Here is a 25,064-nt window from a genome sequence, read left to right as displayed (position 1 = left end):
AATGGATGGAGAAGAGGTGGGAAGACAATTTATAGGATCCATACTAAAGTTTAGGAATAGTAATTTCCTCCTCATGCAAGATAAGCACATTATTACGTCAGCTTCAACTTTTCACATGATTGCAGGGAAACTGGAAAATCTATGTGGTGTCTGTTGACTCAACTGGTTATTTGTGTGTGTGTGTGTGTGTGAGAGAGAGAGAGAGAGAGAGAGAGAGAGAGCGAGAGAGAGAGAGAGAGAGAGAGAGAGAGAGAGAGAGAGAGAGAGACGCGCACGTGCACGTGTGTGCCAGTTGCCCCCATCACAACAAAACATTTAATATTGTTACTGTGAAGTACTATAATTAAAAGAAAAAGATTGAATTGGTGATGACTACTTGTATTGACTTGTATATTATCTGAAATGCCGCGCTGTTTCCTGACTCATACACGTCTGAGAGCGCGTGAGCTGCGCCCTGCTCGCTCACTGTATGTGACGTCAAACCAGCATGGCGGTCAAGGTGACTTCGGCATCGCTCCCGTAGCGATTTTCAAACCTTTACTTTATCATTTTTGCATGTCCTCTGCTCGTTTTCTTGTGTGGCCACTGTCAGAGCTAGTGTTTGCGGTGCTGTGCGGGGAGGGTGTCGGCGGATGCGGTGACAGTGAGCCCGTAGCATCACTGCGCCAGTCTGCGCTGGCCTTGATGAGACATCTGCAACCTCGGAAGTTAGCGAGATAATGCTAACCAGCTGCCGGGACGACTAATAGTGCCTTGATAAAACCACTAACGCTTAACTGAACTCGTGTCTTTTCACAGCAGTCGACTGTTTGTTAATTTGCTCTCGACCTTTCGCATTTTTCCCCGCAGATTTAAAGCTTAACGTGTCATTGCAACGGTGTGTGTCCTTTTCATCTGAGTAGTTTGTGCTTGCTAGCTGGTTAGCCAGATGTAGTTTGAGCTGGTGTCGAGGTTAGACTTTTTGGCTGGTCGACTGTTTAGCTCGCTGTTTAACTTGCTTAACATGATGTTAATGTCGGGGTGTTGTTAGTCTCAGCTTTAGTCTGTGTTTGTCGCAGCGGGTTGAGTTTCTCCTTCACAGCAGTGGTCGTTTCAAGGAGACTTCAACCCAAAGCAGCTTGCTTGTTTTGCTTTATGTTGTGCCCAGTATACCGCCCTGCAAAAACTAGCTTTAATCAGCAGCTTTCTTTACAAATAAAAACACACATTTGCATTGTCAAAACATTGTCATGAATTTCTGTTATTGTGTGTTTTTTTTCCTTTTAGGTGCAATCTACCAAACGTGGGGACCCAACTGAGCTGAAAGCAATCTTCCAGAAGGTAAAGTTTGCACAGATTTCATCCTAACAAAACGGTCTGAAATGCTCCTTTGTTCAACGTCAGGGTATGCATATATATAGTAATCCATCAGTCTATCAGATTGATTTAACTCTGCATGAAGAAAACAACTCATGCGACTCAGGGCTGTTTTCACTTGGTCAATGAGCTTGTAAAGTTGTGTCATGGGGATTAAATGATATTATTGGCTACAGTTAAAGGTTCAGCAGAGACTGCTGTTATTACATTAAAGCAAAGTAACTGTAAAATAATAGCTTGTCAGTGATCATCTTCATCTGGTAGACTAACATTGGTTTTTTTCTGACAGAAGTGGAAGCTTAAACATAATTGCTTGTTGAATAAGCAGCAGCTGTAGTAGTGAGTAGTGTGCTTATGTTGGTTCAGCACTGCAAGATAAGTAAGTGTTCCTTAATATCTGTTGTCCTCGGTCCTGGTCTGACATTATTGTATGTTGAGGGAATGTGTCGGACGGTTTTGCAGGCAGAGGATGATCTCTTTCAGAGCCTGGATAGCTCAGTCGGTAGAGCGTCAGACTATTAATATGAGGGTCCAGGGTTCAAGTCCCTGTTCAGGTGAAGTTGTCAGTTTTTGTTTCACTATCAAGCACAGCACAACTAAGGACCTGCATGTCCTTGATGTTTATGGTCCAGAGTGCACTGTCACGCCAGTGCTCATGTTATGTATAAAGGAGTCAGAGTAAAAGCCATTGCATGACAGAGGATACAAAGGCAGACTGATCTATTTATGACCATGAGATGTCATGGGTGACTACAGTAAGAGGTTAACCTGTGAATGTGTGTGACCCAAAGATAGATGTGTGGATCAGCAGTTGTCAGTGTGCTGGTAAACGTAGGTCAAATAGTTAACAGGCTCAAGCCGTAACATGAGTGCATGTGTGCATGCTCATGTGTGATTCAATGTGGGCTGGTGTAAGTCTGACATGTCATGCTACAGCTGCAAAGTCGAGGACCTTAGTTGCGTAGGTGTTGCGTGAATCACTAGAGCCAATGATAGAGCTGCCATTAATCTTTATAAATCTGTATTATCTTTATAAAGTTAGAGTAGCAGTAAAAGAGATCCTGCACCTATAATGTTCACAGCTTGTGTTCAACTAGTAACAAAGCGGCTACAGTATCCAGTGTAGTACTGCTCAGTTGTTGTCATGCTCCACGCTCATACCCCTGAACGCTGACCGAACATGTCGTTACGTAGGGCACTGTGAGGATCAACAAAGCTGTTGACAAGCACTGTTGGATCTATAAATTGGATTATAAAACACCTGATTTTTTTTTAGCTTGTTTATTTGTGTATATGGAGTAATTCTTTAGTCACGGTTGGTTAAGAGAAAAGAAGTTGGCGTCTGTGAAAGTATCCATCCTGATATGTTATTTTCTGTTTCTCCCCTCAGTATGCCAGTGCAGTGGACAAGGATGGAGAGCGGTTCATGACCCCAGGAGACTTTGTCCAGAAGTATCTAGGACTGCACACACAGATCCACCACAACCCTAAAACTGTACAGCTTATCGCTGCTGTGGCTGACACAACAAAGGACGGGTACACAAACACACAGACACACTGTTTATCATCTCTTACTGACAAGTTATTGAGCTATGTATGATCAGAACTTGCCAAAATAACCACTTACAGATAAGATAAACCTCCTAATGACTCTCAGTACTGATCCTGTTTGTGTATGTAGTTATATATGCACAAAACACATACACACACAAACTCTGAACATTTGGTCTGTTCAGGAAACTTTACTGAGTGACAAATTTTCCCAGAGATGAAAGAAAGGAAAAATGTTTCAGTCAACCATATGTAATCTCATTTACTGACTGACTCCTTTCAGTTCACAAGAGGACATTGTATATTAAATGTTTGCATATGGCTTTTATATCAGAGGTTAAAAAGAACAGAAGTAAAAATATGAAGGATAGAGAAAATATGTGTTTTTGGTAAACTGGTCCTCTTAAGCAATGTTTTATGACCTGCTCTTGGCTTCTCTCCGAAGTCTTTGAAATGTTTAACAATTGTTCTTTTTTTTCCTCTCTTACACCACATAAACACCCACAATGGCAGGCTGATCTCGTTCCAGGAGTTTCTTGCATTTGAGTCAGTGTTGTGTGCACCCGACACTCTCTTCATAGTTGCCTTCCAGCTGTTTGACAAGAGTGGAACTGGAGCCATTTCCTTCGGTATGAACCACTGCGTTTCCTGTATGCGTGCATTTGAACATATGATTTCAATTGATACAAAAAGAACATTACGCTGTACACTGTGTGAAAGATTTTCAGCACTACATTTCTGAAGGGTTCGTGTGCCACGTCATCAGACCAATTTACATGTTTTCCCGCAGTGCACTGTGGAGAAAGAATTTCCTAACGTAACCAGATTACTCCTTAAACTAAGTAATTACACATGGATGGACTTAACACAATCGCTCTCATACACTGTTCCTTCTTTCCTTCCAACTTCTACTTACTTTCTTATGTCACACAAAGCTTTATGTTATGTCATTGGAATGATTTGACCAAATTATTATTTAATAAGAAGATTGATCACTTATTGTGTTTTTTTTGTGTGTTTTTTTTAGCTTTATTGTCGTTAACAGGCAGTTAACATTACAAAACAAAATCACCTTGAGATTGGGCTTCACTTGACATACATGCACATAGAGATGAAATAACACTGTACAGAAATAAAACATGCACACATCTACTTATACATATACCTACAAAAATTATATGTGTTGTTTTTGGTTTTTTTTTAAATGTGTATTTGTGTTGCAGAGAATGTGCGGGACATTTTCAGCCAGACCACAGTGCACCACCACATTCCCTTCAACTGGGACTGCGAGTTCATCCGTCTGCACTTTGGGCATGACCGCAAGAAACGCATCAACTACCTCGAGTTCACCCAGTTCCTGCAGGTATGCTGATTACACTGATTACACATCAGTTTTTTTTTTATAGTCTCTCGCTTTCACTCTTTCTCTCCACCTCCTTCTGAGATAGAGACACGCACTCAAAGTTTTACATTGACTATATTTACACTCGGCCTTGTGGTGTCATGTTATTTTAGGAGCTGCAGTTGGAGCACGCACGGCAGGCGTTTGCTCAGAAGGACAAAGGGAAGAATGGTGTCATCTCCGCCATGGACTTCAGTGACATTATGGCCACCATCAGGCACCACATGCTTACACCTTTTGTGGAGGAGAACCTTGTCTCAGTGAGTGCGCGTGTGTGTGCGTGTGCGTGCACGGAGAGCTTACTGACACTTGTACAATTTTACATTATGGCAACAGATAACATTCAGTTCTGATTTACAGGAGAGTTTTACTCGGTTTTTAGTAGCAAATATATGTAAATATTCCAACGCTAACACGTTCAAGAAAAGTTTTATTTTGCCCCTGAAATATGAAAAACAATACTTATGTTTTGATCACTGACAATTAGAAGTATAATCCACTCTTTTATGAATCCTCATCCGTGTCGCATCTGAGGTTATTAGCCTTAAATGACAATATCGCTCACTTTCAACCTGGTGCATTACTTATTTGCATAATCTTTTAAGCTCTGCTCGGGCTCCTCAGTGTTTTCTTATGATAGGTGTTTCTATACGTTCCCACTATAATCTCTGACATTTCTTGACGGGGCTAAATATGGTGGTCAAGTCCTGTCCTGATTTAAATCACATAAAGCGGAAAAAATTGCTAATATTTGCTTTGTAGGAATGAATAGGTCTGTTTTTTTCGTGTACATTACATTTTTTGAAACATACTGTTTGTTTAGTGTAATTTTCAAGTAGAGCTAAATAATTAAGGCACAAGCCCAGGCTATAATAAAAAATGGCAATACAATATGACAATATGTTAAAGGAGGAAAGTTACTCCTTAACACAAGGGCCAAAGGAAAGAAATAAAACAAGGTTACATTTACATATGGCAGTATTGAGTAATATTTGTAACTGTACATCTTGGCGTTCTCATAAAGAGTTTAATATAAAAAAACAAAAGCTTATTTAGAGACAGACAGTTACCTGACATGCACTTCCTTTCCTCTTACCAGGCTGCAGGTGGCAGCACCTCCCACATGGTCAGCTTCTCCTACTTCAATGCCTTCAACTCTCTCCTCAACAACATGGAGTTGATCCGCAAGATCTACAGCACACTGGCTGGCACACGGAAGGACACACTCGTGACCAAAGGTGCACAGATTGTTACGTTACTGTCATGTTGCCTTTCAGCTATGCTGTTCACATGAGTTGAATGGTTTTTATTCACCGTCTCTCTTATCTCTCTCTGCAGAAGAGTTTGTTCATGCTGCCAACAAGTTTGGTCAGATCACTCCCATGGAAATTGACATCCTGTACCAGTTATCTGGCCTGCACTCCCCCTCTGGGTAAACACCCACTCTGCTACTTAATAATATATAATATATATCACAATTTACGCATATAACAAGCATGTTTATAATGTGTATTAGGCGTCTGAACCTCGCTGACATCGAGAGAATAGCTCCATTAGAGGAAGGATGTCTGCCCTACCACCTGGTTGAAACTCAGAAACAGGTAAGAAGTTTGCATTTGTTCACAAATAAGTAACATTGCTGACAAAATCAGATCAGCAGTAAGCTGTCAATCTCAAAAATATCTTCTAAGTCAGAACTGAATATTCTAACTGAATATTCATCCTCTTTAATAATTTTCATTATGTAAATGCACCGTGGTCTAATTTGTGATTCCCCTTCAGGCCCATGGGGACGTTTCCAGGCCTGTGTGGCTCCAAATTGCAGAGTCCGCCTACAGGTTCACCTTGGGCTCCATCGCTGGAGGTGAGTTAAGGGCTTCTCTGTTACACTGTGGCTAGAGATGGATAACGGTCTTGCTAGACACACAAGAGCATCTACTATATCCGTTGGAATGTAAAGTATTTAGTCTGACTTTGCACATGTTTGCATAGCCACGGGAGCGACGGCGGTCTACCCCATTGACTTGGTGAAGACTCGTATGCAGAACCAGAGGTCCACAGGATCCTTTGTCGGAGAGCTAATGTACAAGAACAGCTTTGACTGTGCTAAGAAGGTGCTTCGCTACGAGGGCGTCTTCGGGTTCTACAGAGGTAGGACATGTTCTTTTCCTCTAATGAAAAGGGCGTCAGAGATTTGTATTTTAAAATGAAACCCTTTTTTTGACTTCTGAATTAAAATGTCTACTTGTTCTTAAAGTGATGTAACATCCTTCTTTGTTTAATAATAGCAGAATTATATTTACAGATACTATTGTTATCAGTATGTATGTTTGTTCAGGACTTTGTTCTCTCAAGCTCTTCATCTTTAATATCCTTTGTAGGGCTGCAACTGACGATTATTTTTTATTACTGATTAATCAATTAATCGTTTGGTCTATAAAACATCTCAAAATGGTGAAAAATGACGTTCACAATTTCCAAAAGTCCCAGGTGGTGTTTTCAGATTGTTTGTTTTGTCTGACCAACTGTCCGAAAACCCAAAAATGTTCAGTTTAATATAATGGAAGACCCGGAAATACAGCAAATCCTTACATTTGAGAACCTGGAACCATCAAATATTTGGCACTTTTGATTAGACATTTACTTAAACAATTACTCGATTATCAAATTAGTTGAGGATTAATTTTCTGTCAATCAACTAATTGATTATTTGCAGCTCTGATCTTTTGTATGAAAAACACATTGATCTTCATCTTCATATTTTTGGCCTAATTTTTACTCCATCTTCTTATTTCCTTTTGATTTCTCCCTCGTTGCTCCTCTTTGCCCACTATTACAAATGAAATGTGGTTCTCCTGTCACTCAATGCCCCATAATGCCTTGCAGGTTTGGTTCCTCAGCTTATAGGTGTGGCACCTGAGAAGGCTATCAAACTCACAGTGAGTTCCTCCTCCTCCACACACATTACTCCACGTTACACATGATAACATAATTTACACACTGATATGATGGATCAAATTGTCTGTAATCTCATGCCCGCCTGCCTCTGTGTCCCACAGGTCAATGACCTCATAAGAGACAAGTTCACTGACAAAGACGACACTATTCCTTTATATGCTGAGATTCTGGCTGGTGGCTGTGTAAGTACCAGGGCCCGATACCTTCTGTGTTCCCCCTCCATCTCTGTGTGAATGCATAAATGAAGTGGCTCATAACCTTTCAAATGCCAGATAAGAAAGAAATGCAGATAAGTGTGTGCCCTCTGAGATAATGAAGTAGTCCATGCATGCACTATCATTTGTTGTAATTACAAACTTACATTACTAGGCTACTGCAGTGCTAAATTGCATCCAGAGCTAAAATGTCAATGTCCAATGCAATATGTTTTTTTTTTCTGTTTTTGTTTTCGATAGCATTGTTCATCCATACACACATTGGCCCAGCACATTGGCCGTCCGAGGAAATGGCAAAGTAAATGATTGATCAGGATTTAATATTTCCTATTAATACTTTCTGATAATTTTAATGAGCACGACTTGTCTCCCATCCCTCAGCTACGTAGATGTGAAATGCAGGAGCAGTGATGATTCATATAAATGTGTAAACAAGTTCTTATTCTGCCCGTTTATCCAGGCCGGAGGCTCTCAGGTGATCTTTACCAACCCTCTGGAGATTGTAAAGATTCGCCTGCAGGTGGCAGGCGAGATCACCACTGGACCTCGAGTCAGTGCGCTCAGTGTGGTCCGTGATCTGGGTTTCTTTGGACTCTACAAGGTAATGTGTCTTTGAATGTAACACAGTCTCCTTGCAGATTGGCCCATGAAAGTTACATCAGTAGTTAGGTGCTATGCAAAAAGCTTTTTTTTTTTTTCCACACAGTGTGAAAAAGATCCGTATTTAATTTATTGACGCTCATTTTGTCCGTGGCTTTTATACACACTATGTCTTGGCCTCACTCTTTCATAGTCTACTCCCAAGCACAGTCTCATACATCTGTCTGTTCTTTGTGTGTCTGTTTAGGGTGCTAAAGCATGTTTCCTGAGAGACATCCCCTTCTCAGCCATCTATTTCCCCGTGTACGCTCACACCAAGGCCCAACTAGCTGACGAGCAAGGCAGGGTGGGGCCTCTGCAGCTTCTCACTGCTGGAGCAATTGCAGGTAACCTCAGATTTATGACCCGGAACAGCAGCTACCGTCAGTGGTCATGCGGAATAGCTACAAACTAGCTGTGCGTGCTGTCCATGTGGGATCATAGCTATTTTAAATATTCATAACTTTTTATCTCCTTCCCTACAAGCTTGACATACCATTGTTCACAGGAAGTAACTGAGTCTGAATTTCTTTAAACTCTGTTTTCCAGGTATCCCTGCGGCCTCCCTTGTGACACCTGCTGATGTCATCAAGACACGTCTGCAAGTAGCCGCAAGGGCAGGACAGACCACTTACACGGGAGTCATCGATTGCTTCAGGAAGATTATGAGAGAGGAGGGGTTCAGGGCTTTGTGGAAGGGAGCCGGAGGTACGTGTGCACTACTGAATGTACACAACTTGTGTCTGATTATATTTGCATTTAATCCACATTTGATTGTCTCTCTTCTCTCCAGCTCGTATGTGCCGGTCTTCTCCTCAGTTTGGTGTGACTCTGGTGACTTATGAGCTCTTGCAGAGGTGGTTCTATGTCGACTTCGGAGGACAGTAAGTTCATTTTCTTTTTGTTAAAAAAAGATGTAGAGCTGCAAGGATTAGTTGATCAACAAAAAAATAAATCAGCAACTATTTTGATAATTGAATAATCGTTAAAAGGTCCCATCCAGACATGTTTTAAGATGCATATAAAATACTCTACTTGATAATAATTTGTGTCTAACATTGTTATACCACAAAAAAAGACCAGAATTGGCTCCCCACTATTTGTGACATCACAAATCCTGCTCATAGGCAGACAAATTGAAAGATTAAAAGTCATTAGGATTCATCCTTTGGACACTAGATATCTGTACCAAATTTAATGGCAGTCCATCGAAAAGTTGTTGAGATATTTCAGTTTGGACTGACCAACCAGTCTCTGCCATCCCTACAGCTAACATTGCTAAAAAAAAAAAAAAGCCAGTACTTTTACTTTATGTTTGTTTAATGGTCACTCCTGTCCTCTCTCTGCAGTCGTCCAACAGGATCTGAGCCCACACCCAAGTCTCGCATCTCGGAGCTTCCCCCCATTAACGCAGACCACGTCGGAGGCTACCGTCTGGCTGCAGCTACCTTCGCTGGAGTGGAGAACAAGTTTGGCCTCCACCTTCCCAAATTCAAATCCTCTGGTGTGGTTTCCATACATCACCCAGAGCCAGCCACCGTCACACCCGCTCAGGCCCCATAGAGGTCTGAATATTCATATCATTTTGCCATCCCTCTCCTCCTGCACCAGGAGCCAGACACTTAGATAGATACACAAACAAACACACACATGGTTAAAACACACTCCACAAATAGGGGCCATTAACGTAGGAACAAACAACACCAGCCCGTTACTCTCTCCAGGGTGAAGGTGTGCTGCAGCGGTCCCCGGCCAGTCGCGGAGGCGGAGAGCTGGCTGCAGCTGTGGATGTAAAGGCGCAGACAGCAACGGGACCAGAGCACTGACTGTGTTGTATCTTCAGTGGCTGTACGCTCCTGGCCTCTCCATCCTTTATGTTCTCCTCTCCAACAATTGTATAAAACGGAGCCTGGGGCACTCCTTCTCTGTCTCTCATGAGTAGCTGGTTTGATTTTTATTCTGTTTTCTGTCTGATACTCAGTGTGAGTAGGACTTCTCTTATTGGATAGCAGGCGTAGAAAATATTGTGGTCAGCATGGTGTGTGGGGCTTCACTCTTGATTGGTCCTCATACAGGAGACTACTGTACATATTGTATAACTGCACTGTGACAGCACACTAATAAGAAGCAGTTAAGAAAATGTTACTAGACAAATGTCCGTAACATTCAGTCAGCATCATTATACAGTAACTGTAATGTTATGGTAATGTGGGGCCTTTGGTCCTGGTCTCTGAGAATCACTCTTACTGATGTACAGAACTTTTCAATTAAGTGTTTTCTTGATGAAAGACGAATCATGAGCAGAGAATTAGGTATTAATAAATTAAATGTATCTCAATTCAGTCATTGTATTTTATTGAAATAAATCATCCATATGGTTTTAATTTTACCAATATGACTTGAGTTTTATTCCAATGGGAAAGTGCAACCGTCATGTGTATCAAGAACAGTAACAATTAGTCAGAATACAGTACAATTAGTCTATGCAGAATACTGATCTTTGTCATGATATATCTAATATGGTTGCTACAGTGCATTTTTAGCTTAAACATGTTAGAGAGAAAGAGTTTGAAGCAGAATCTTAAGCCTGGTGAGGTTGGAATGCTGCATCTGTGTGGATGGAATGAAAAGTTAAATGGAAAAGAAAAAAAAAAATCAATCAATTTTCTGTTGTAAAAATTAACTTCCAACCTCTGCTTTACACCATAATATTGAAAGTTCATTTAGATCCTCTCAGGAGAAGTAAGGAAACTGTTTTCTACTACTCACAACACAGGTACAGAGTATGAAACAATAACCTTTGGTACAGAAAAAACTTCTAAATTGTACTAGTGTCAATAAATTCAAGGCAAGAAATCAGGTTTTGCCGAGTAAAAAGCTTGTAGTGCTAATTTTAGGACTGTACTCCTCAGGTTTTCAGTACAAAGCAGCATTTTTTAAACAATACACAAAATATTTAAATAAGTGCAACCACCAGAATAAATATTAAATATTGTAGTGGTTAAAATGTAAGAGTGACACACTTCTGCACAGGCCAGAGTGAATGTGCAAGCACATAAGCTGTTCTAGTTGTTGAGTGCTGCTGAGGATGAAGAGGGTCTGATAGTGATATGCTCGCATTTTGTTTCTCCACACTGCTCAAACACTTTGTCAGCCATGTGCACAAGCGTGTCCGGAAAATATTAAAACATGTAAAAACACTCAAATGGTAATAAAAAGGTGTGAGTACAAAGAATTGCATATTTAAAAAAAGGGCTGAGTCGGTTGAGGCCTTAGGAGAAGAGCAGTTTATGAAGCCCTGAGGATGTTATCAAAGAGCTAGAATTTCGACTTGACAGACACTTCTATGCTGAAAATCACCTCCCAGTATGTTTCTCTCAGTTGTGCTGTCTGAACTAGTACTGCTACACATCACATTCATTGTCCTACAAATGCACTCTAAAACTCTAAAGACACATTTAAAAAATATCTCCAAACCTGTCTAAAACTGTCTATTCTATCTATTCTAGCTCTGCACATCTCCTCAGGCCAATTCATGTTCTATTAGGTGGAAAAGGGAAGCTGTGAGCCAAAGAGAGGAGAGCTCAGCTCCTCCGGCAGTGTTGTGTAGTGTGCTATAGGTGTGTAGTGTACTTGAGAGGAATTTATGAGACGTTGTAAGTGTGGGGTTTGTAACATCAAGCGTTGGCGAGTTCTTCAGCCTCGTCTCGGTTCTCATTGATCTCAGCCAGAGTCCTGACGAAGCGCGTCCATTCATCAGCCTTGGGCACGCAGATTTGCTGCAAGAAAGATGGACAGCAAATCAGACAAAGCACAACAACATGTCAAACAAGCAGGAGAGATGAGAAAGACTCACTGGCTGTTTAATTTTTCTTTTAGTAAATAACATAATAATATAGAAATAACCAAAGAATCACGGTAAGAAGGGATGACGACTCACCTCCCCTACATCGTAGACCTGCACCTGTCCCTCTGAGTCTCCAGTGGCGATTTCTTTACCAGAGTGAGACCATCTCACACGGTTCAGTGCTGGAGCCCCGTCCACATACACACTGGCAGTGGGAACCTAAAAAAAAACAACCACACATCAGCTTACAAACAAGCAAATTCATGGTTGCTCAGAGTCCTGTGATCCAAATGAAAGAAAACCACGTTTCCAAACAGCTCATGGCTCGGAAAATCATATTCAGCTCATACTACTGTCATGATTTACTCCGTATTTATAGGTTCAGAGTTTCAGAGATTTTCATGTGTGTGCATACTTCAGTATCAGTGTTGAGGTTCCACAGGTCCAGGCGTCCAGCTAGATCCACACAAGCAAACAGGGCAGGGTGTGTTGGAGACCACATCGCATCATAGACGTAGTCACAACTATCCTCAAACGAGTACAATGGACGAGTACTCTGTACACAGGCACAGGGAGAAGGAGAGAGTTGTTTAGGACGAATAATAAATAATCTAATAGTTTGTTTGTGTGACTGTAAGCGTCTCACCTTTGTGCTCCAGAGTTTGACGGTCCAATCAAAAGAGGAGGAGATAAAGAGATGAGAGAAGTCAACAGGTCCTCCAGCACTGTGACAGCTCAGGCCTGTCACCGGACCATGGTGGCCCTCAAACACCTCAGTGATGCCCGCCTTACTGTAACACACAAATATAACTGTGATGATGTGTACTAAATACCTTCTTTCCACCAAAACTCACTCCTTGATTGCCCCCCCAAAAACAGTCTTAATGTAGACAAAATCTGTCATCAGGAAGACATCTGTTACTCATGAGGACAAAGGTCACAGAGCACTCACCTGCCATGGCGGCAGGCAGTGTAGACAGAGCCGTCCTCGCTCCCTACTACAAAGTTGTTCACATCACCCAGAGGAAAGGCCATGGAGGTGACGGCCACCGCCTTGCTCTGTTTGAACACCAGCTCCAGACTGTCCTGCAGGTAAAAACCACACGCAGCAGTACACTGATTAGACTCAGACTCTCGGACAAACAGCTGATAGTAATGACGGCGTGTTTGTTAGTCAATGTACCTGCGGCTGGGAGAGCATGTCGAGGCTCCAGGAGCACATTTTACCATCAGTGGAGATGCTGATCAGGTTGTTAGCGTTCTGGGTCCCTACCACGTTCACACAGTAGACTGGGTGCTGAACACAACAGAGCACAGTTAAGAGTCACTCAAACTACACATGCTTAAAAAGAAACATTAGCCAGAAGTAGCAGACAAAAGCAAAGAAAAAAAACCCCACAGTTGTATTGATCACTTTGGAACAACTTAAATGAAGTAGTTTGTGTGTATGTGTGTGTATGAGCTCCAGTGCATTACTGTGTGTGCAGCTGCAGACAAGGGAGTCCTCTGGACAGGGGTGCGCTTGTTGCTCCTGTTGTCCCATAGGACAATCTGTCCGGAGTACGTCCCACCCACCACCAGGTTGGGGTGAAACTTTGCAAATCCAGCGGACATCACCTCTGACTGGAGGAAGAAAATAATACGATTTAAATACATCTGCTTCTGCCTTCATATTTAGTCTTATAAAGCTAAAGGATTTATTTGAACGATGTCTTTAATTCAGTTTCTTGAAGTGGAATTACAACTCTTACCTGGCAGTGAAAGATGTACTCAGGTGTGCCCTTCTTATACTTCATGTTCCAGACCAGTGCCACTCCATCAGGCTCATGGGGAGCATCCTCATTGTTGTTATATGAGGCCACCAGCAGCTCTGGATACTGAGAGAACATAACAGCTGTTATTATACATGCAGAGGACAAGCATCATTCAAGAGTCATGCATGAGTCAACGAGGTATTCAAAGTTCATCAGTCAGTTACTGAATATAAAGCTACTCAATAAGAAACACAACATACCTGAGGGGACCAGTCGAGACATGTGACCACTCTGTTTTTAGTCCAACGTTCCTCTGCAAACTGTCTGTTTAGAACCAGCTTAGCGCCTGCCTGTATGTCACTGGAAGGGGCCGAAAAAAAGGAGAATCAATTCTGCCTATTCTATTTACAGCAATAACTCTCTTTTTTTTTTTATGTGCCTCACCCCTCCTTATCCTCGAGGTCTCTCCCACTGTAGTCGAAGCAGACGTCCACCTGCTCAGCCAGAGCTCTCTCCACGATTCTGCTGCCTCGCTCGAAAAACGACAAGAACTCCTCAGAGTGCAAGACCTGCAGCTTCTCTTCTTCAGTCAGCTCTTTTGGAGTGTCTACACATGGACAATTAAATAAATTAAATATCACTAGAGGAAGAATACTAAAAGAAGGTTTTTTTTGCCAACAGTTTCTTAGCATAACAATAGTTTGAGTGTGTTGCTTAAAGGTTTGTTAAGACTTGTAACAAATGACTTGATGGTTTTCCAGTTTGCTGTGATATTGTAATACTGAATTCTTAGATAGAAATGAACTACTTTTTAATAATAACTATTTTTTTTCCATCAATCAGCATTGAAGAGACACAGATTGACCTTAAGTTGACTGCCTGCAGCAAACATTGGTATAATGCACATAATTTCAAATTGATAGCCAGCTCACAGTTAATAATAAGTAATAAAATAATATAATATTATAATTACATGTTAGAAACTTCTGTCCTTACCCTCCTCCTGCTGTTCACCCTGTTCCTCTTTCTCCTCCTGGTTGTCCTCTGCTGGTGGGGGAGCAGTTATCTCCTCATCCTCTTCCTCTTCTGTAATACACACACACACACACAGATTTTATTTTGTTTTGACTCAAATTTGATGCCATGTTGGTAAAAAGTAAGAGGAAGTATGTTTACCTGCTTTTTGATCAGTTTGTGCCAGTGCCTCAGTGGGTGTCTGGGTTTCTTTGGAGTAGGACACCATTTCCTTTGGGACAAACTCCACCTGGGTCACTTTGGACATTCCCAACCTCACAGCTCCACGCCTACACATACACACATGCCATCATGGAAATAAGCACACGCACAGGTTTGCAGTATGAAGCAGAACTGAATGCAAATTTGAGATGTAGAGACATAAATAATGATGTACACACATATCATTAACACTCAGACATGTTTAGACAAGTTTTAAGATGAAACCACAAAAACTAATTAAAGCTGGACGGCAAGCTAAAGGAGAGAGGAGGAGCAGTACCCCATCAGCTCAGAGTCGGAGTGGAGTTGCAGAGTAGAGGGGTCAGGATCCCAATGCAATGTCCTTACACAGCCAAACCACCAGATGGTGTTAGCAACAGAGAGAGAGAGAGAGAGGACAGAAAGAAAGAGAGTGTGGAGGAAAAAAGAACAGGGATGGAAAACAGGCGGATGAAACCAAACACAGAAAAAGACAGGCAAAAGCCGTACAAGAGAGTCAAAGATGGAGAAGACATGGGAGAGAAGAAGAACGGAGTGCATGTTAATTGAGAAGACATCAGCGTGCCGGTGAAAAGGCAAAGAGGAGACAGGTCAGAATTGATCAAGTATATTTACATGTTAATACACACACGCACGCGCACACACACACACACACACACACACACACACACACACACACATACACACACACTCAGCATGCAGGTTCAACTGTACATCACATAAAAATTACCTAAACCAACACGTCCTCTCACTCTGTCTCACACACACACACACACACACACACACACACACACACACACACACAGACCTGGGTCCCGCGTTTCCGTCCCCAGAATCTTGGCTTCCTGCATCGCTGCCCACTGATTTGTTGGAGGGAGACATGGGGGCGGGGACTAGGTAGTGAAACAGACACGTATCTTCTGTTACTACCCTGAGGGGTTGAGCTGTGAGTGCGTGTGTTTGTAAGTGCAAGAGTCGATGGGTGGGTGAGTGAGTGAGGGAGGGAGTGAGTGAGTGAGAGAGTGAGAGAGTGAGGGAAGTATGGAAGAAGTGTGTGAGTGAGTGAGTGCATGAGTATGAGTTTGCATGCAGTAAGGAGGATAAAACGACAAAAAGGACAGACAAAGGGGGAGAGAAGAGAGAATGAACATAAATGACAGGCAGGTTTAGGTGTCATGCACACAATGGTCAGGTCAAATGTTCAGATACTGTGCGAAGGGGGAAAAAAAGACAGCGACTGTGAAACTAAGCAAGACCACAAAGTTAGAAGACACTTTTATAAACACTGCAAACCAATCAAGCAAATAATCAGAAGTGATGGGAGACAAGTGGGGGTGGAAGATAAAAACGGAAGCATGCTGGCCGTGCATGTATACCGTGGGGTATGTCTGGGGTGATGCCGACACTCTGCAGCAGCGCCTCCGCCTCCCTCCTCTTTCTCTCCAGGTCAGAGTCTTCATGGCCACCAGCAGACCCACCTCCAGCCTCCACTCCGCGCTTTGAGTCTCCCTACAGAGTGCAAGACAAGCTAAAGACAAAGCAGTAGCCTGGCAGGTTCTTTAGTGACAAAATGAAATTATTGTTCCTGCCACTTACATCCTTCTTTTTCTTCTCTTCTTCTTTTCGCTTCTTCTCCTCTCGAATCTGAGCAATCCGTTGTTTCTTCCTCTCCAGCTCAGCCTTCAGCTCGCTCTTGTCAGACATACTGCAGGAAGAAGAGAATTTGTTACAGGACAGTGAAGAGACATAAAAAAACTGACCTCTGAAACTGAAAACTAACCTGCTCAGTAAATGTTCCTTGTTATTAATTTCAGTTCATTCATCTGTTTTATTCAAAAGATGCTCTGAGTGTAAATACTAGGATTATTGGGCAGAGAGACAGTAAACTATTGATGATGATGATGATTATTATTATGTTTATTATATTGCCCTAATTCAACTGTGAGTTCATGTGAACATTGTGGTCAATGTACAACCAACACTAATGTATAAATCAGTCTTGAGTATGGAGACCCTTTTAGGCCAAGGTCATCTCATTGCAAATGCTTTAAAACTACACTGCAAGTCAATTTGTGTGCAGTTTTGCTGCTTTTCTTTGTCATATATGATAATAAACTTAATATCTTTGGGTTTTGGACTGCTAATTGTATAAAACAAGGAAGATGCCACCTTAGGCTCTGCCTCTTGGAAATTACAATGGGCATTTTTTTCTTTTTTAAACTATTATGAACAAAACCACTGATCCAGAAAGCAATCAACAGATTAATTCTTAGTTGCAGTTATAGTCTACTTGTTGCACTTTTATCTGTAACATGTAGAAACACCTTAATTTCCATTAAGGCTTTTTCCATTTTTTTCCCCCCAGTCATTTTTAAGCATGTAAGAAGGAAGTTTTCTTCTTCCTTATTTTTAGCTTGCTTTCTTCAAGGCCAAGTTGCTTAAGACTTCAACAGGCTGGGTACTTGAGTGGAAAAAATCTGCTTTTTTCAGTATGCAAGCTAGACATACTATATCCAGACCTCTGATGTTGGGTGCAGCATTGCAGTGAGGCACGGTAGCCCTGGGCCTGTCACACTGGAAACATGTGAACACCACACAGCTATTGACAACAATGTTCTCTTTATCTGCTTTCTCCATAGTTTCAAGGCTAACCAATGACTGAGATGGTGTGTTATTCCACAAATATCCAGACTTAATATATAGGCTTCGCACTTATGACTCTGATCTGGTTTCCTTCAAATCTAAATGTATACAGAAAATAAGTACTCATACTTTATTAACCTGCCTCTTATATTAGAAGTCAGAGTTACGGAGTAGCCATAAATAATGTCGTAGTCGTGTCAGCATTTACATACAACAGCTATTAACTGGTCATATTCATGTCCTAAACATGGATGTGTTACGGTCCTGACAGTAGCCCGCTGAACGTCTGTCGTGGCGGTCGACAATAACACTTGGACAACATCACTCCACCCACTGTCATAACAACCGCAGATAAAAATTGAAATAGCTATCGTGTCAACATCCCCACAATATGAAAATGTACTCCATCTCGATTATTTGGAGTACGCTTTATCCCACGAAGGTTTTCCGCCGGGTCCATAACATGTTTTAATCTAATTAACGGAAACACTGTCAGCACAAGCAGCTAGGTTAGCATGCTAATCTCCATGGCAGCCGCTGGGCCTACCGTTACCGCAGCGACTAACGGTAGCATCGCGAACCAACGGCCGAGCTGTTGGCTGCTTTACAGCCTCCAAACATGTTTTAAAAGTAACACAGTCATGAGGGTATGATTAAATACCTGACGACGGATGTTAAATTCAAATAGATCGGTAACAGTACTGCCCAGTTTCGTTTGCGTCAAGTCTGAAGAGAAGTGATGGTGGTGAAGACTGATGATGCTGGAAGCTGGAGGCAGGACAGACTCCGCCGCGCTCTTCTTCGCCGGCTTTTCTTCTTCCTCTTCTTCTTCTTCTTCTTCTTTGGATTAAGCAGACTAGATGCCAAAATGGCGTTTTGCTGCCCTCCACTATTTGTTATTGATGTTCCTTTTGACAATTATTTATATTTTGTTGTATAGTCCAATACTGTGCAAACATTCTAGCAGTTTCTTCATTTTCTTGCGTAATTCTTGAGTAATTCTCGCAATAGATGAGGATTTGTCTCCACACTCACATTTGCCATCCGGGTGTTTCCCAATCAGAGCCAGCCCACTCCTAAGCCCACAATGCCCAAGCCTCAACCTGGTTATGATAACTGAATCTTTTCTTTTGCACGCAAAATTGCTTTTTCCACTGTTTTCTGCATTGTAAAGTAAGACCTCCCCTTCTTCTCCTTTTCCCATGTATTCTGCCACATTTCCTTGACTGCCTTGTTTATGACTGAAGTGTACTCTGACAGTCCATATTGTAGGGTAATATTTACTCTATCATTATGAGCAGCGTTGTTTGCCATCTGCTTCCTCATTTCCATCCACACCCATGTGTGCTGGTACCCAAATAAAACCCTCCTCACACCCTGCCTTGTGAATTCTGTATGTTTGATAAGTCTCTGTTGATATATCAGTTCTGGGTTTGGATTTAAGTTTCTCTTGTTGTAGGTAAAGCTGTTGTTGAATCACTGCATATGACTGAGTTGTCTGGTTTGTCCTCTACCCACCAAAGTGCCCATAATACTGCCAGTATCTCTGCTGTAAATACTAACATTTGAGTTTCTCCAAATGCCACTTTCCCACTCTGTATAAAATCTTTAAATATGAACTCCATTCTTTTTGCAGATGAGCCTTAACTTCCTTGACTAAATTCCCTGATTTCTTTCTTTTGTTATTATTCAGTATGCATAGATCAACTTCAGGTTCTGGGAGTAGTCATGATGGTACAACTGACCAACAGACTAGAGGACACACATTAATATTAATGATACCAATTTCCTCCGCTTTAGATTTTAGCTTATTTCCAAAGTTTGCTTTTGCTTTTCTCACTCCTCCCTGGAATTCCCAATGTTGATCTAGCAGGCATTTTGTTGGAAATGTTTCACCATGTCCTTTTATTTTCATCAAGTATTTCAATCCAAGTTTATATTATATTGTAGTAAATACATTAAATATATAAGTAAGAATATGAAAAATATTCAATTTCAACAAGCCTAATAGCACTGTATTCAAAGTTGTAAGAAATAAAGTAGAAGTACAGAAGTATTACCAGCGAAATGTATTAAAGTATCAACTCACTACTCATTATGCAGAATGGCCCATTCCAGAGATTAATATTAATGTACAGTCTATTATACTGCTGAATTATTGATGTAGTAACATATAAGCAGCTTTTTGATGTTATACTTCGTTAATGTGGAACCAATTTTAGCTACTTTATATAATGTTAGGTTGTTCAGTTAACATTGCATCATAATTTATTAACTTATCACATGTACATAAGAAACGACTTACTATAGCTGTCAAATAAGATGCTCAAAACTGCAGAGATGACAGTGGACTTCAGGAGGAGTCCCCATCACTGCCCCGCCTCACCATAATCAACAGCACTGTGTCAACTGTGGAAACCTTCAGGTTTCTGGGATCTACATTCTCCCAGGACCTGAAGTGGGAGTCCAACATCAACACAGTCATCAAAAAGACCAAGCAGAGGATATACTTCCTGCACCAGCTCAGGAAGTACATCCTGCCTCAGGAGCTGCTGATCCAGTTTTACACTGCAGTCATAGAGTCTGTTCTCTGCACTACCATCACTGTCTGGTTTGGGTCGGCCACCAAACAGGACAGGAACAGACTACAAGGGACAATCAGGTCTGCAGAAAAGATTATTGGAACTGGCCTGCCCATCATCCAGGACCTGTACACCTCTAGAGTCAGGAAACGGGCAGAGAAAATCACAGCAGACCCCTCACACCCTGGACATAACCTGCTCCAACTTCTCCTCTCTGGTAGGCACTACAGAACACAAACACCAAAACCGTCACACTTATAAACAGTTAACTGACTGTGGCACTGTGCAGTAACCCTGGAACACTATAATACCCACTGCACCTACAAATTATATTTATTTTAGTTTAAAATACAAAATGTGCAATACATTCATGTCTTGAACAGGTTGTATATACTGTACATAACCACCTACGAAGTGAGTCACTTTTTTCCCATTTAATATTCATCTCAGCACTCTGTACACTCTTCTAGAAACAGTTTCAGCTGTATATAGTCATTCCTTGTGTATCTTTCTGAAGATTGTTGTGTAGTGTGTAAGTACATTGAGAGCCACTAAACCAGAGTCAAATTTCTTATATGCATAAACATACTTGGACAATAAAGAGGATTCTGATTCTGATTCTGAAATAAATATACAATTTGCGTCTGATGGTGGGGAGTCAGTCAGAACTGAAAAAGCCTTTTGGATGAGAGGCAAAAAGTCTTCTACAAAAAGTCCAAGTTGTTCTTGACTCAACCCTTTTGGATATGCCTAGTAACTAAGTTTTTGGTCTGCATTGTAATAATTTTATAGACATACTGCAAGACATTAAATAGCTAGTATTTAATTAAAACAACAGGGTGCCCCAAATGCTCTCCACTTAATTATCAAATACAATGATGTAGCCCTCTTTCTATCATTGTTGTTATAAGGAGAGAAATCTAAGGTTCTGTTTGCTATTAACAGAATTAGTAGGCTATAATGAAATTAATCAACTTGAGAAAATCAAATGGTAACAGGAAATTAGGCTTTTCCTTTTTCTGTTTTCAAACATAATGCAAATGCAACAGAACAAAACACCATAATGAAATATAAAATGACACATTTATTACCATTTATCAATTTTAATTATTTTTTAATCCATACAAAAGCTTGTGCATAGTTTAGTATGAATACACACATTGTCATTTGTCATTTGGAAAAACAATGAGCATAAAAGTGTTGCTTACATTTTGGTCCTGTAAAACATTTAATGATTTGCATGATTTGAATTTTACTCTTTGTTTTTGAATGTGGATTTGCTTTGTTTGGTCTTGTGATTTAATTTTGTGGTCTTGTCCTGCATAGCTGGCTACAATTTCTTAAGCACTTTGTTTTTACTCCTGTTCAGGAGCTGGATCGGCATAACGAGAGGGGTCATAAAGGTCTCGTGTGAAATCATAAGGGTCAAAGTAAGGGTAGAGGGATTTCTCTGTGGCTGCTGTTGCCGTGGCGACACTTTCCTCAACTTTTGCTACTTCCTCTTTCACCACTTTCTCTTCAGCAGGTGCCTCTGGTGCCAATGTTTCCTGGATAGGGCGTGGGGGATGGTCAATGAGGCAGTCAGGGTCCCAGTATGGGTCGCAGTCATACTCCATACCTTTACTAACAACAGCAGGAGGTGGTGGAGGTGGAACAGTCTTTTTGGGAGCAGGAGGGGCTGGGGGTGGTTGGGGAGGAGCAGTAGCTTTTATCTCCTCCTCTGTTTTGGGCCTGCAGGCGGGGTTGACTCGTGGGTCGCACAGTACTGGAACAGCCCCTGTTGGCAGGTAGACAATCTGAGGTTTGCACAGTGGGTCCTTGGGGTTACACAGATAGATCCTCTGAGCATGCTCCAGAGGATCTGGTGTAGGAGCAGGGGTGGTGGGAGGTGGAGGGGGCATGGTGGTAGTAGTTGGAGCAGCGGTGCTTGTCAGTACACCAAGGACATTTTGGTAACTGGAGGCATCTGGGCCATGGGTCAACTCCAAGTAACGCATCTGCTGATACAGCATCCTGATTCTGTCAATCTCATATATCTGTTAGAGAAAAACAGAAACATATTAGAGAGGAGACAATTTTTTTTTTTTGCCAAATAGTGTCTTATAGGACCAGAGAAAAACTACAAAGGATGTGACATGGCCGATTTTAAAACTCATAACACAATACATGCATACAGTACATAAACCACAGTGGACTTACTCCTTCAATGTGCCCAATGCTGTTGTAGAAGCGGTAGTAGGACTGAAAATCAGGATTGTTTCGGTGCCACTTTGGGTCAATGTTTCTCTTAGGTCGAGAGTTAGTCAAGAAATCATGAGCTTGAGTTGAGTCAATGCTAAGTGAATTTCCTGTGGAAGAACATGGAGGCAGGAATTATATTGAAAATATGTCTTTCAGAAATGGCTGCACTTTGTCTCACTACTACTTTTTTGACATTTACTGCAGTAAAGCTACTAGTCAGGCCTTAAATGATAATTTAATATAGATTTCATTTGTAGCAAGGCACAAAAATATTTCCAGATACAACATAACTTTGTTAATTATTGTCTCTTTTTGCCTTACAGCCAAATAAGATTACAATAGTCATGAAAGTGGAAGACCAAATACCTCCAGGATTCTTCACTTTCATCAGAGATGTTGCGTTTAGCAAACCTGGAGGGAGGCAGAGAAAACATTAGGCACACTCTGCAAATAACACTTCACTCTGTAAAGCTACACAGCAACTAAAATAGGTATTCAAGTCATTGCTGTGGATTAATGTTTCCTTGTTTTATATGATCAATGTTAAAAACAACTAACTGATGGGCACAATATTTCACATTCAGTTACTGGTATGGTTTTAAATCTCTGATAATGGTTAGATGAAAGATGAATAATTTCATGCATTTTACTTATCAAACGGACCTGGCATTAACATCAGGCAGCACATCGCCCTCAACAAGGACACCTGGGAAATCATCCTTGACATCTGCAATTGCAATAGCATACAAAATCCCCAGTTATTTAGCAATCTGTCCTACTTCACCACTGTTATTTACAAAAGCCAGTGAAATGAGCACAAAAACAAACAAACAAAAAGGCAGGAAAAATGCAGGAAAACTGCAGGATTCACACTCCTATGAAATCCTATTTGGGACTGACAGTCTATTACTCAACAGTGAGCTTTTGCTAATCATATTTTTATTTTCGTGCAGTATTAACACTGAACCTTTCTACTAGACCTTGCCTATTTCTTCAATTACAGTAGCTGTCTGGTTTATGCAGATTTATTTACTAGTTCTAATTCCTTTGCTGTGACATTTCATTTCATCCATCATCATCCTTTAAAGAGTTATCAGAAGATTCTGGCATATCACGGGCATTTTCTGCACATTTAAAAAAATAAAATACAAACAGTGCAATTATGTTCTAAAAGAAACTAAATAGACTAAGCAAAGGTTGCCATATATCAATGACTCTACTTTTGAACTTGACTCCAAAAGAAAACTGAACCTGCTCACCTGCTGTTGCATCTCTCCAGTCCTGGTCTCATCTGCAACAAAACATAACTGTTCATAAATACTGCTATTAATACTGGGGCCTCTCCTTTGGCCACGGAGCTACAAGTAGGCCTAACTCCACCCCTCATGCATTTTCTGTTGAGACGTGGAAGAGCTCATTAGCACACTGAGAATGAACCAGCAGTAAAAGACCAACTTCAAACAAGATGTCACTCCTTGTAAAGCCACAAGAAACAGCCCTGTAACAGCAGGGCACCCACTGGGTGCACAAGCAGTCCAGTCTTTTAGCTGTTCCTGTAGGTTTGTAGTCTTTGGTGAAGCTATTCGTGGAGGTAGACTTCATGCTAATTCCAATTAAAACAGTACATTAGTAAGTTTTACTAAATCTATAGCTGCCAAACATTGACTTAACAGTTTGTTTTATGCCCCAAACATGAAAAATATTGCGACATGCAATGTCCTACTGTAGACTGATTCTTGACAAAACATGCCTGGCAGGCAAAAATTAACCCTCTGTCCCAAAACAGCTGGTCTTGGCCAGTCAAAAAATAGAGGGGAAGCAGAGTCAACTGCTGTTTACGTCCCCAAGAAATATGCAGGAATTATGGGCTAGCTTGTCCCAACACCAAGTCAATCTGACACAGCCTGGGAATTGTTGTTTAGAGACTTCAAAAAGTCACTGGTTTCCACATAGTCTTCATTTTTCTGAATGTCTAGATAGCAGAAATACACATAAAATGTAAGAGGATGACGGCTGATCGCTCGGCTCCTTCAGGCATCTGTGAAATATTCATGTAACCCATTGGAGTTAAATGGGGTTTTGCATGTGTGTTTGGTTTGTCTGCCGTGCTGACAGAGAAATATTTAAATATAAATGAGTTTTGCATTAGCTGAATTAGGCCCAAACGCTCCGTCAGCTAGGTAAGGAACTTTTTTCAGGTGCTTTTTTTTTAAACATACTGTGTTCATTTAGACAGTTACTTTCTTCATTTTCATTTTTGTCAGTGCCTCTCCACCTGCTCGGTGTATGTCATTTCAACAGTGGAGCAAATTCTATCCTTCAAACCAGCAGGTAAGGCTGCGATCAAAGAGTACAAGAAGGAGACAGGGAGTCTAAAGCGGTTCGGCCAGGTGGCTAATGGTGAACATCATTCTGTAATTGTTCTGTGCAGATGACAAAAATGGAAGGTTAACAGTGCCTGTTACACTTAAATAATATACATTTATTGTACCTGTATGCTGAGGCAAACAGCCCCACACTTCAAATGTCTCTGTTTCACAGAAGGTGTAAGTTGGATGATGAAACATAGATAATGCCCTCAGGAATCAGACATTATTTTTCATTTTGCAGGTTTGTCAGAGTGACACATGTACTGTATGT

The 25,064-nt window shown here is 41.2% G+C and overlaps 3 protein-coding genes and 1 non-coding gene across 8 annotated transcripts; 2 read left to right on the top strand and 2 right to left on the bottom strand.

The window, feature by feature from the left end:
- The first annotated feature begins 428 nt into the window (after nucleotides 1–428).
- Nucleotides 429–10,510, top strand: LOC122993233 (calcium-binding mitochondrial carrier protein Aralar1-like). 2 transcript variants are annotated; one of them, XM_044367212.1, is made up of 18 exons: nucleotides 429–499; nucleotides 1,267–1,320; nucleotides 2,747–2,892; nucleotides 3,421–3,536; nucleotides 4,131–4,270; nucleotides 4,423–4,569; nucleotides 5,409–5,547; nucleotides 5,648–5,741; nucleotides 5,826–5,910; nucleotides 6,092–6,173; nucleotides 6,302–6,460; nucleotides 7,196–7,248; nucleotides 7,369–7,449; nucleotides 7,943–8,083; nucleotides 8,330–8,468; nucleotides 8,671–8,829; nucleotides 8,915–9,005; nucleotides 9,471–10,510. In XM_044367212.1, exons 1-18 carry the CDS (start codon nucleotides 488–490, stop codon nucleotides 9,682–9,684), a joined length of 2,052 nt encoding a protein of 683 aa, XP_044223147.1. In that variant the 5' UTR covers nucleotides 429–487; the 3' UTR covers nucleotides 9,685–10,510. The 2 variants fall into 2 exon arrangements, with proteins under 2 accessions (XP_044223147.1, XP_044223148.1); XM_044367213.1 differs by lacking the exon at nucleotides 429–499 and adding an exon at nucleotides 517–877.
- trnan-auu lies at nucleotides 1,841–1,913 on the top strand. Its single transcript has one exon. It is a non-coding gene; the product is annotated as a tRNA-Asn (tRNA).
- Nucleotides 10,456–18,393, bottom strand: LOC122993234 (dynein, cytoplasmic 1, intermediate chain 2a-like). 4 transcript variants are annotated; one of them, XM_044367214.1, is made up of 17 exons: nucleotides 18,263–18,393; nucleotides 16,555–16,663; nucleotides 16,335–16,467; nucleotides 15,767–15,902; nucleotides 15,239–15,301; nucleotides 14,899–15,026; nucleotides 14,719–14,808; nucleotides 14,167–14,329; nucleotides 13,983–14,082; nucleotides 13,720–13,845; nucleotides 13,445–13,591; nucleotides 13,152–13,265; nucleotides 12,921–13,054; nucleotides 12,615–12,759; nucleotides 12,384–12,524; nucleotides 12,062–12,187; nucleotides 10,456–11,900 (listed from the first exon to the last, which is right to left on the bottom strand). In XM_044367214.1, the coding sequence occupies exons 2-17, from the start codon at nucleotides 16,660–16,662 to the stop codon at nucleotides 11,799–11,801; spliced, it is 1,956 nt and encodes a 651-aa protein (XP_044223149.1). In that variant the 5' UTR covers nucleotide 16,663; nucleotides 18,263–18,393; the 3' UTR covers nucleotides 10,456–11,798. The 4 variants fall into 4 exon arrangements, with proteins under 4 accessions (XP_044223149.1, XP_044223150.1, XP_044223151.1 ...); XM_044367215.1 differs by having other exon boundaries at nucleotides 15,767–15,851; XM_044367216.1 differs by lacking the exon at nucleotides 15,239–15,301.
- A 2,926-nt stretch (nucleotides 18,394–21,319) lies between these two features.
- Nucleotides 21,320–23,737, bottom strand: and3 (actinodin3). Its single transcript, XM_044367218.1, has 5 exons — nucleotides 23,684–23,737; nucleotides 23,088–23,151; nucleotides 22,791–22,835; nucleotides 22,383–22,531; nucleotides 21,320–22,219 (listed from the first exon to the last, which is right to left on the bottom strand). Exons 1-5 carry the CDS (start codon nucleotides 23,693–23,695, stop codon nucleotides 21,539–21,541), a joined length of 951 nt encoding a protein of 316 aa, XP_044223153.1. The 5' UTR covers nucleotides 23,696–23,737; the 3' UTR covers nucleotides 21,320–21,538.
- Nucleotides 23,738–25,064: the final 1,327 nt, after the last annotated feature.

This window comes from Thunnus albacares, chromosome 12, assembly GCF_914725855.1.
Source record: "Thunnus albacares chromosome 12, fThuAlb1.1, whole genome shotgun sequence".
Lineage (NCBI taxonomy): Eukaryota > Metazoa > Chordata > Actinopteri > Scombriformes > Scombridae > Thunnus > Thunnus albacares.
The sequence above is the reverse complement of the archived record's forward strand: the minus strand, read 5'-3'. Positions and strand labels throughout refer to the sequence as shown.